The sequence below is a fragment of the Sphaerodactylus townsendi genome, linkage group LG11 (assembly GCF_021028975.2).
Source record: "Sphaerodactylus townsendi isolate TG3544 linkage group LG11, MPM_Stown_v2.3, whole genome shotgun sequence".
NCBI classification, from domain to species: domain Eukaryota; kingdom Metazoa; phylum Chordata; class Lepidosauria; order Squamata; family Sphaerodactylidae; genus Sphaerodactylus; species Sphaerodactylus townsendi.
Genome location: NC_059435.1, coordinates 2,794,304 through 2,806,378, shown reverse-complemented (window position 1 = coordinate 2,806,378; position 12,075 = coordinate 2,794,304). Strand labels below are relative to the sequence as shown.

General features: G+C 44.5%; 1 protein-coding gene across 1 annotated transcript in view; it reads right to left on the bottom strand.

Annotated features, from left to right (window-relative positions):
• Nucleotides 1-12,075, bottom strand: part of SH2D4A (SH2 domain containing 4A) — a 43,150-nt gene that overhangs the window by 18,584 nt on the left and 12,491 nt on the right. The window contains exons 2-4 of the mRNA XM_048511321.1: nucleotides 6,168-6,340; nucleotides 4,292-4,296; nucleotides 1,427-1,780 (exon numbers count right to left, since the gene is read on the bottom strand). Of these exons, the coding sequence (XP_048367278.1) occupies nucleotides 1,427-1,780; nucleotides 4,292-4,296; nucleotides 6,168-6,340 (532 nt within the window). The remainder of the gene's footprint in view (nucleotides 1-1,426; nucleotides 1,781-4,291; nucleotides 4,297-6,167; nucleotides 6,341-12,075) is intronic.

The window sequence follows — 12,075 nt, the reverse complement described above, 5'->3', positions numbered from 1 at the left end:
GAAAGCTGACAGACAGAGATAGCCTGCAGCTTCCTTGCTAGCTAGGGAAGCAGGAGGACACAACTGCTGAGTAGGAGGAGGGAATTAGACATAAGGGTATCAGTTCAGAGGTGACACAAAAGGATGGAAGGGTCTCTAACCTGACAGCCCTCTCTATACCCTTTTCAACAAAAAGTATTCAGCAGAGTTGTAACTTCATCCACCGTGTGCTGGACCATTTTTCTTTCAGAATGCTCCACTTGGGCCCTAGTGCCTACCTCTCAGAATGACAGGCACTCTGTAGCAAAGACTGTCCAGCACATGGCAGATGAAGTTCTAATTCTACTTAGGGGTGGTTGTTTTTTTGTTGAAAATTGTACAGCTGATCACTTGCCTGCTCCCTGCTGAGAATTATCTCAGTTACTTTGCATGCTACTTCCAACAACAACGTTAACAGCCAAGAAAGATAGGGAACTCCACACGGCAGCCTTCCCAATACCCAGAAACCTGTCAAAACTGCTAGGAAATCATCCTGAAACTTTTGACAAAATGATGGTGCTTCAGATCACAGTACTATTTAACCTGTTATCCAACAGGCCTTGGATCACATTTGAGAAATGTCCTCAACAAAGAGTTGTACAGCACAGCTAAGAGCCACATCATTGCCAGATGTCAGGTGTCAGGAGGCCTGTATTTGGGGATTTTGCTTATGCAGCTGTTTCAATGCACAGGGTGGAATGGGTTAAATGCATTTCTAACTGTCTCTTCACTGTTTCTGTAGAATGTTATGCAGCACCAGGTGGTGTTCAAGGTCACTGCTTGCCCATCTCATGTTATCTTCCAGACACTTACTTTTAGGCGCGCTTTCCCAGGCTGGGGGGTGCAAGCTGTTTTAATTACTGGGTTTTGCGTGGGCAATTCTCAGTTCTGGCTTTAGCCAGGGAAGATCCTACACCATTAAAAACTACTGTTCTTCAACAAGAGTCTCTGTGTGTGTTTGGGATTCTGACATTAAGCCAGAACTCTCCTTAGGTTGAATTCCATGCTGCTGTGCATTGCTGGAATTTCACCCTTTTATTTTTACCTCGTGAGAGGGAACTAATTCTGTCAGCATGACTTCGCTTGAAACTCAGCAGGGAGAAGTGTCTGCGAGAGCAGAGGCTGGGCGTCCCATTTCTGCAGACTTGACTGGGACTTCGGATTCTTCCTCTGACCCCGCCGAGGGGTCTCGGATGCAATCTGGGGAAGCAACCACTTTGGGAGGAGACCCTACTCCAACTGGCTTCTCGGACTCCACCAATCTGTTCCTGACTGCCCCGTTAGATGGCTCGCAGGTAGTTACCGTGCGCCGTCATCGGGGCCCGGATTATTATCGAGACTCACAGATCGTGGGATTTGGAAGCGCGAGTTGGGCAACGGCACCTCTGGCTAGGAATGTATCCGTTGCCGGCCGCCCATCTGAAGGAGCCGATTCCTCAGAAGCCGAGGCGTGGCGGATGCTTCAGGCTTCGGAAGAGGCGTGGGATTCCGAGAGAGAGGAGTACCGCCGGGCATTGCACCAGATGGAGAAAAGCATGGGGCATCTCTGGGCAGCCCTCGTCCAGGCACAACAAGCCGCTCCTGCTCCTGTGATGGGTCCAGCACTAGGACAACCTGCACCTGCTTCCATGCCTGTTCAGGGGGCTGCTGCCATTGTGGCAGCGCCAGCCCAGCCACTCCAGCCTGCTCCAGTTCCACTACCTGCCCCGGCGGCTGTTCAAGTGCCTGCCATTGCTCGGGTGCAGGCAGTTTTGGTGGAAAACTATGTGTAAGGATATTGAGACTTATATAAAAGGCTGCCCTGTCTGTGCCATGGCTAAAACAATCCCAGCAAAGCCCCAAGGATTGTTACAGGACATTGCATTGCCTAGCGAGCCCTGGCAGGTGATCTCGATGGACTTTATTACAGACCTGCCTTTGAGTCATGGCAAAAAGGTGATATGGACTGTTGTTGATCTGTTTTATAAGCAGGCCCATTTCATTCCTTGCACCTCCATCCCCACGGCACAGAAGCTGGCTGAACTGTTAATGCTGCATATCTATGGGTTGCATTCTGCCCCCCGGAAGATAATTTCAGATTGGGGGGCCCAGTTTGTCTCCCGCTTTTGGAGGGCTTTTCTGAAGTTGTTCGGGGGTGGAACAGGGGGTGTCCTCGGCCTACCATCCTCAATCTGATGGCAAGAGTGAGCGATCCAACCAGACATTGGAGCAGTACCTGAGGTGTTATGCAAATTATCAGCAGGATAATTGGGCTGACTTGCTACCTTATGCTGAGTATGCCTACAATAACTCTGTTCATAGCAGCACGGGCAAGACACCCTTTGAAGTGGTCCACGGTTGGTCAGCCCCCCCTCTGCCTATGCTCCAGTTGGAAAACAATCCTGCGCCAGAGATTCAGGACTGGGTGCAATCTGTTGCAAAGCAGTGGCCTGCTATTCTGCAAACCCTCGTGGAGGCAAGGGACTCTTACAAGCGCCAGGCCAATAAGCACAGACGTGACTTTCCTTTAGTGGTGGGGGACTGAGGTGGCATCCCAGGGACTGGCCTGGCTCTACGGAGTCTGGCAGTTCCTGCTACTTGCCCTAGGCCACATCTGGCCTGATATCCCTGTTTCGGGCTTGGATGGCCCAGCTATTGCTTTGCTTTGTAACTAGGGATTCAGGCATACATCCCCCTTATCTCCCATTTCCTGGGACTAAGGTAAAATGATCTCTGATATATACCAGGAACAGGAGCCAGAGCCCCCGCTGGGGTCCTCACACAGTTCAATAAAGCTCTTGATACTTTCATGAGTCTCAATTATTGACTGGAGTAACAGACCCTGACACTAGACTGTACTGATTCGCGGATATTGCTGTGATGGGCCTCTCTGTGCTTGCTTTGGATGCTTCGCATGAGAGGAATACCAAACTGTGTCTCTGGCGTACTCAGTAATACTCACATACTATTCACATTTTGAATTGGTTAAAAACCAAATTACCCTAAATCAGGGGTCACCAACCTTCTTTTCCTGTGGAGTGCCACAGGGACCCACTCACGCATCCATCTCCCTCAATATTTCTATGAGGCTGCTTAATGGAATTTTGAGGTTGGACATAATCAATAAGCACATTACGCCTCTTACGTTTAATAGTCTCAGCCTCCAAGGACATCCATCTTGGCTCTAAAAGATGGTTCGGTATTGCTAGGGAGGATTGTATCTAGGTGACTGATATACATTCCTGTTGGGGAATTGCTTCCCTGTTTGAGTAATAAGCAGAGTCAGAGGAAAGACCGTGAGACTTTTGCTGTGATTATAAAAAGAAAAACTTTACTTAACTAAATCAGGGTAGGGCCCACATGTGGCCTAGGCATTCACCTCTTAAGGTGAATCCATCTTGCAGGTACAAAGTAAAACCTCATGTGCTGTGAGACAAAGAAACATAGTTAACTTCATAACCTCTGACCTACGTGCTCTGCCTCACATAAGCAATGTCGGATTAACTGCCCAATGACTAATCAATGAACTGATAGCAAGACACTGACCTCACTAGCTAATTAACATGCACAGAGTTAACCCCTTATAATCCGGATTGTGACAGACACTTGCAAATCCTAACAATTCCTACCTCATTGTAACTGCTTAATGCTACAAATCACTGCTGCTAAAAGATATACGTAAGCAGCCTGCTATATGTTACCACTGCCATCTGGGACATTATGTCCTTGATCTTTATGACTTCACATGCTTTGTAGATAACTAGGCTTTCCCCTGACATCCTGATCCCATGGGAAGTGGAGTCATATCCATTATTTTGTGGGGGCAGGAAGCCAGGTGGCTCTCTCACTGTCTGCCGCCAACCTTGGGATGCCTTCACTCCAGAGACTGTTTTTCACCATTTCTTGAGAATTTGGGGGGGGGGGGGGGTCCATAGGGAATAAAGGGAATGGCAAAAGCCAGGTTTGTCAGAACTGGCTTTGCCAGACTTTGGTGTTCTGACACTTATCAATAAACGCTACTGATCAACAACACAGAGTCCATTTATTGTCTTAAGATTTGAGACCTACAGGGATCGAAGGCAGAACAAGCTGAACCCAGGCAAGTCAGAGGTAAGGCTAAGAACATAAGCAGGACCCTGCTGGATCAGACCAGTCACTCATGTGGTCCAGCAACCTGCTTCATGAAGTGACTAATAAGTTGCCAGGAGGGCCAACATACATGCAAAAGAGGCCAAGGCCTTCCACTGACACAGCCATCTATCCCCTGGTATTTGTGGAGGTTCCCATCGCTCACCATGGCTGGTGGACAGACTTTTCATGGTTGGGGAAGGCATCAATGGTCAGAAATGTTGATATTTTAGGAGCAAATTACATATGTCTTTTGAGGAGCTGGGGGGTGGAGTTACAGTGTGCAACACACTTCTCTCTGTGATACACCTCTGAAGATGCCAGTCACAGATGCAGGCAAAACGTTAGGAACAAGATCCACCAGACCACAGCCACACAGCCTGGAAAGCCCACAACAACCAATCATGCACCCTTTTCTTTTAGTATTTTTGACCATGGGATTGCACCCAGTAGATTCTTAAGCTTACTGAATGTGTGTATGACTACACTTAGCATCTCCTTTCCACTGTATAACAAACTTCAGGAGAATATGATCATTCCCATCTAAGGATCCTGCCACTTCTTCTCCACTGATGAGGTCATCATTACTGGTCAGGAGCAGATCTAAAATAGCCGTTCCCTTTGTTGTTTCTAACCTGCTGATAACATGCCTATTATCTCACCTGCACCTATTTTTAGTTATCTCATATACACCTACATTTAGTTAAGAATGTCACTTATCTAGACAGTAATCACATAATTAAGATGGAAGAGTAAAATAAGTGATACTTTTCTATAAAAATGCACTACCATTATAAGCAAATCAGATTTCTCTAGAAAGAAATCTCAGAAGAAGGTTAGATGAGATATGTGTGATTTGGACTTATTTGACAATCCCCAAAAGCAATGAAACAACAACATGAAACCTAGTTCACTTTTTAAATATTACTTACTATAATTTGACTAAGAAATGTTAGGAACGCTGATAATATTAGAACTTGATTTTACAGTAACTACAGGGCTCATTTTCACATGACCGTACTTCTTAACATGTATTGCTTAATAAAGAGAACTATGCTTCTTTCAACAAATGGTGAACATTTCTGAAAGTTTTTTGTCTAGTTTGCTGGTTTTAGTTCAAGAACAGAACTCATATCTAACTCATTTGACTTATCAGCCTTTAAATGCTGGAGAAATCTGCCACTAAACATTTTGGGTAGCAAAGTCCTGTTCAGAGCTGGTTAGTCCAGATGCTCTAACTGGATGAATGAAACATCTCTTTGCCACCACAGGTCCTTGCTTGGTGTTTCCCACTCACAGCGCTGAGCCTGGGAGGGGCCCACACGGCAGGAGGCCCGGCTTGTGGTTGGCTGGCTCTTCTAGGCAGCCTGCCTTTGGGGGCAGAGGGATTTTGTTTAATATTACTCAGAATTGATGGTTGGTGACTCTCTGAGGTTCTTTGATTCTTGGCAATTTGTTTCTGGCAGTGGGAAAAGAGGATTTATTATAGGTTTTTAGATACACTATACAACTCTTTTAAATATAACAATGGACTGTGTTTTAACATGGTTTGTTATTTTATTATTATCTGACAAGGAAGTTCTATTGTTTAACAGTGCACAATTCTGCAGGGTTGTGGTTTTAGATTGCAACTTCTATGATGGGAGTTACCTTGAACAAAATATTGCTGGTGATACAAAATTAGTGGCAACAATTGTAAAAAGAAAAATATTAACACATTGAATGGTGGAAATACGAATGTGGACATCAAAAGCAATAGAATACTACAGAGTTACAACTATTTTCTGTTATTCCTATGAATATTTGCTGACAAAGAGAGTTGGAGAAAATATGGATTCTGCCACGGTACATTGATAAATAAAGGCCTTCAAAAAGTAAAATGTGTGTTGAAGAATTGCTTAACTTGAAAGGGGAAGTTTCCACTTGATCTTGCTGCACACCAGGCCCAATTAAATTCTCTTGGCCGGCAGGAAAAGTCAGCCACACAAACTGGAAGGACCAGATTTTTCTCCCTGCTTGTTGGTGTGATTGAAGAGTCATACCAACCTCCGTGCTTCAGTTCCCTGTGGTGGCTGCCTCCTCTCTCTCTCAGCAACGAGTTCACTGCACAGCAAGTCATACGGCGTATCCAGTGGGTGCTCCCCCATCACCCACACCCAGACGTCACCATCTGCTCCGAGCTTCCACTGCACAGATTTTCCGTGCTGCAAATGGGCTGCAAATAAAAAAAAATATGTTTCAGCCTGGCTCCCCACGCTCACATGCAAATCATGGTCAAGAACCTCTCCACAATGCCCCATTCACAGGGTGTGCTGGGGCCTCCCCTGCCCAGGTACCTCAAAGTCGTCACAGTTCCAAATGAAGGAGGGGCAACATTTGACTAATATAATCCAATGAAACCGCAAATACTTTTTGACATTTAAAATGAAGATAACATTGTATATATTGTTTTTTTACCTTTACGCTTTGTATAAACAATTATAGTATGTTGCTTATGAAAACCATGAAGTGTTACAGAGAAAATTATATTTTATTTATGTAAAGAACACATTTTGAACATTTTGAACTCTTAAAAAATAATAATCCCCTCAAATTCCACTTGGATGGTGGATCAAAATTGGTGCCTTTAATGGGGTTGTCAACTTCTGGGGGGGCTGAACTTCTCCCCCCCCAAAAAAAGTCTGTCATGGAGGGTGGACTCGACAGCCATATTCCTGACTGAGCATGGCCGCCGCCCTGGTCCCAAAAGCCACAGCTTCTGAGAATCTACCCCCAAATGTCCTGGAATTTTCCACCAGGAGTTGGCAACCCGCGACAACCATGGTTGAGGATGATCCCGGCCTTCCTCCCTTCCATGATCTACAAGATTACCCTCCACTGGTTTACTCTGAAGTAAACCTTCCAAGATCCACGTGCAAGGCTTTCCCCATGCGCTCCTGCCCTCCTTGGCAATGCAGAAGCAAACAATTCCCACCCACCCCCGCCTCCCCACCAAACAGCCCCAACAAGTACAACCTTGCAGGGCTGCAGGTAATAACTCCTTTGAAACCTGACATCGTCTTTCTCACCTGGATTCAGCCAGGCTTCTATCCGCCAGGAAAGCCCCTGGAGCTTCAACCCAAGGTGGTAGTGCTGGGGTCCCCCATGTGGTCCCGCTCCCCAAGAAGGACCTGGGAGAGGGGGAAATGAGGCCAACCAAAGCAGAGTCGACCCCTGACCCCCATTCAAAGGGGACGGACTGAGGTTAGGATTGCGCTGAAAATCTGTGCTCCTGCAACTCCTTCCCGTTTCCCGCCCTTCGCCACTCACCTGTTCAAGAGGATCCACTAGTGATGCTCCACCCCCGCCCTGCACCATCATCACCATCATCAGCCAACCAGGCAGCTGGGACAGGGAAGCCGGAAGTGGCTTGGAATAGCTATCTCGGGCTGTGCCTCTCTAGGAATGGGGACTCTTTCCCATTAACCGTTAGGGCAGTGGTTCTCAACCTGGAGGGCAGGACCCCTTTGGGAGTCGAACACCCCTTTCACAGGTATCGCCTAAGACTCTCTGAATCAGTGTTCTCCATCTGTAAAATGGATAAATGTTAGGGTTGGGGGTCACCACAACATGAGGAACTGTATTAAAGGGTCGTGGCATTAGGAAGGTTGAGAACCACTGCCTTAGGGTGGCTCTCCAAAGGAGGCTGAGAGGACCCAAGCCACGTGGAGCCACAGTACAAGGACAAAAGAGCCACATGCAGCTCCAGAGCCACAGACCCCTGCGGACCCCTGGCCTGGCTCCTGACAGTGACTGACCTACAGGATTCTGTATCAACTGGAATTTCTGAGTTGACTTCAAGGGTAGACCCAAGTACAGTACATTGCAATAGCCAAATGTCAAAGTCACTGGAACATGGATCTATGTGGCTGTCAGAATCCCAAAAACTGAAACAAACTCATGTAAAAGAACAGTAGTTCATTGAGTATTGAGGATCTTCTCTGGTCATGCCAGAACTGAGGTTTGCCCGTGCAAAACCCAGTAGTTAAAGTAGCCTGCACCCCTCATCCTGGGAAAGCACGCCCAAAAGGAACTGAGAAAGAGATCATGGTAAAGACACTGACCTTGAGCAGTACCTGGTACAGTATAACATCACACAGAAGACAGTTGAAAGTCAGTTACAAATGCAATTAACCCATTCCTCCACCCCCAGCGTACAGAAAGCAGCAATAGCAAAATCCCCATAATAACAGGCCTCCTGACATTCTGCTCCCTCTAGGGCCCTCCCCTGGCTTGCTGGGGCTTTAACATTCTCAGCAAATATCCACTGATTCTGCCCAGGTAAACAACCTTTCCAAGAGACCAAATACTGCAAGCAGTTTCAATAGATGCGAGAATCAAGAATGTCAGACAGTTTGCAATGTTTAGTCCCATTAATCAGGACCAGAGGAGGAACCTTCTTCTCTGGATGCCAGACATCCGCAGAACATGTCTTCTTCAGTAGGCTGCAATGAAACACAGGGTGTATTTTGTGCAAAGCATTAGGCAATTCCAGTTCAGCAGTCACTTTATTTATCACCCTGACAATCTTAAAGGGCCCAAGCACAGACAGGGCAGCCCTTAGTATAAGCCTCAATGTCCTTACGCATGGTCTTCCACCAAAATTGTCTGCGAAGCAAATGCAAAGTTTTCACAAAGCCAAAGTGACCAGGGAATCATGCCCCTGGTGGAGGATTTGAGACTGCAGATGGGGCAGAACATACAACAGCGAGCCACGACACCAAACACCATCATGTAATACTAATCCAGGAGGATATGATATGAGAAGATATCCAGGAGGTGATACAGATGGCGGGGGCTCCACCTTCGCCTGCGACCGGGTAACCGCCAAGCCCAAGTGGGTGGGGGAGAGAATAGTGCGGGAAAGCGAAGGATCCACCTTGCGCTCCTCTCCCTCTGGCAAGCGGGAGAGGGCGTCCACCAAATGGTTGGTTTTGCCCAGAAAAAAATGCACGGTAAAATGAAAGCGTGCAAAAAGTCCGCCCAACAGATCTGTTTAGCAGATAGCCGGCCCGGAGAGCAAAGGGCAGCCAGGTTTTTATGATCAGTCCAGACCTCAAAGGGGTGCTCTGCTCCCTCTAAGAAATGCCTCCACACAGTAAGAGAGACCTTGATAGCACAGGTTTCTTTATCACCAACAGCCCAATTGAGTTCAGCATCCGAAAACTTGTGGGAGAGATTCGCACAGGGACCCCGCTGAAGAAGGGCAGCACCCAAGATCTTGTCCGAAGCATCAACATGAACCAGGAACAGCAAGGAAGGGTCAGGGTGGGCGAGAACAGGTTCAGAAGTGAAGGCAGCTTTCAGGGAATCAAAAGCAGACTGGCAAGCAGAGCTCCAAACCAAAGGAGCAATTGGACAGGAAGCTGAAGGGCCCTTCTCCTTGGTACGTAACAGATCAGTCAAAGGGAGAGCCAAGCCTGGTAGAACCCAAAACTCCAGAAAAAATGGCTAATTTAAATTCCAAACTGGAAAAGTTACTAGACATCACAACAAGTTCCCAAAAAGACCTGGTCACATTTCAACAGGAGACCAGGGAGAGATTCACTAGAATGGAAGGAGAAATGCAAAACCTTAAAAAAGACTTAAGCCACATTAAAAAAAATAGAAGAGACTTTGCTTCAAATTACTGAAGATTTAAAAGGGAAAGAAACAAGGCTAACATGTTGCAGTGGAAAACCTAAGAGAACATAACCTACACCAAGACGACATACTGGCAGTACTGGAATACACTCTAAAAGAGAAAATGCTTAGAATTAGGGGAGTCCCAGAACTGGACAAAGAAGTCACCTTAAGCAGAATTATGCCCCTATTACAAGAGGTTTGGGGGTCTGACTAGAGAAGAAATTCTCAAAGTTAATACTAGATCATCTAGAAATAATAGTCAACCCAGGGACATGGTATTTAGCTGTGTAAGACACGATCTTCGGGAGGAACTACTCTGTGCAAACTCACAGAAAAACTACCATCTAGATGGAAATAAAATATCATGAAAGAACTACCAGCGTCTATCCAACAAAGACGCAAGGATTACTGAAGATTGACGAACATCTTGATGGGAAAAAAATACAGATGGATAATCCCAGAAGGACTGTCATTTTTGTGGAAGGGTAAGAGGATGAATGTTGTCACAGTTCCTCAAGCCCAAGAATTCCTGTCAAAAGAAGCAAGTCTACCCCCAACAACAGTAAAGTAAGAACAGAGAGGGGGTGAAAGGGGGGAGAAAAGGGAAAAGGGGAAAGAGGGCATAACAAAGAAGGACGGTGTAAATATATATAACTACAATACAAATGGCAATGAAAGTTGTAACTTGTAATGTAAATGGCCTGAACCATCCAGGCAAAAGAAAAAAAATCTTTGCTCATTTTATAAAAGAATCTCCCCACATTTTGTGTCTACAAGAAACACATATAAAGAAAGGGGAAGAAAGATTAATTATAAACAACAAACTGGGACGTTTATTCCATTCAGGCTACCAGGAAAAAAAGAGGGGGTGGCACTATATATTCCAGAAAAATGGAACCCAAAAGAAAAAATTAACGATAAAGCAGGGAGGTTCTTGGGAGTAGAGATAACATATGAAAATACTGTCCTTATGATAGTAGGAATCTATGCCCCCAATTCAAATAAAGCCTGCTTTTTCCAAGAATTGAATCAGGAACTTTCAACATTTCAGATTCAAAATTGGGTATTAGTAGGAGACTTTAATGGTGTGGTAGACACTGATTTAGATAAGAAAAATATGTCAAAAAAGAAATAAACAAGTCACAAATAAAATGAGCAAAGATGGGAAATTACCAAAATCCTTCTTCGAACTAACAAAAGATTTGAAATTATATGATATATGGAGAATGAAGGAAGGGAACCATAAAGATTTTACGTTCTATTCAAGCAGGTTTCACTCCCACTCCAGGGTTGATATGGTCTGGGCGTCAAAACAGTTGAGTGCAAATACAATGGAAATCCACATTAAACCAAGAGTGGTTTTGGACCATAATCCCATTGTATGGGTTGTTACCATGGGCAAATATAAAAACCAATGGAAAATGAAGGACTGGGTCATAATTCTGAAACAAATAAAAATTATAAAAGACCAATTAGAAACTTTAACAACAGACCAAATAGCAAAAGACTGGATGTATCTGCAACACAAATATTATGCATTAGACAACAAAATAGGTAGATGGCTAGCTAATAAACTAAGGAAACAGAGAGCAAAACAGACCATAAACCAGATTAAAGATGGATCTAGAACATTAACAGAAACAAATAAAATAAGAGAAGCTTTTGAGAAATACTATTCAAATCTATATAAGAAAGAAGAGATAGACAAAAGAAAAATTGAGACATACTTGAATGATCAAAATATACAACAGTTAAAACAAGAACAATTAAAAGAATTGAACAAAGAAATAACTATGATTGAATTAGAAAATACAATCAATAAACTTAAAAACAAATCTCCAGGGATGGATGGAATTTCGGCCAGCTATTATAAAACTTTTAGTTCAGCATTGAAAGACCATCAACTAAGACTATACAATGGTATTCTAAAAGGTGGAAACATTCCACCATCCTGGAAACAGGCTACTATAATCCTGATCCCGAAAAAAGAACAGGAACCACTAGATCTTAAAGAATTCCACCCCATATCGTTGTTGAACATCGATTATAAGATCTTTACCAGTATACTGGCAAAAAGGTTAAAACTAATTCTAAACAATTACATAAAGGAAGAACAATCTGGATTTCTTCCCAGAAACCAAGCTAACCATAATATTAGAAAAACTATAAATTTAATAGAATATATAAATTATAGGCCCGATCTTCCAACTGCTATGGTATTCCTCGATGCTGAAAAGGACTTTGATATGGTCAGCTGGGATTTTATGTTCGCAGTATTAGTTAAAA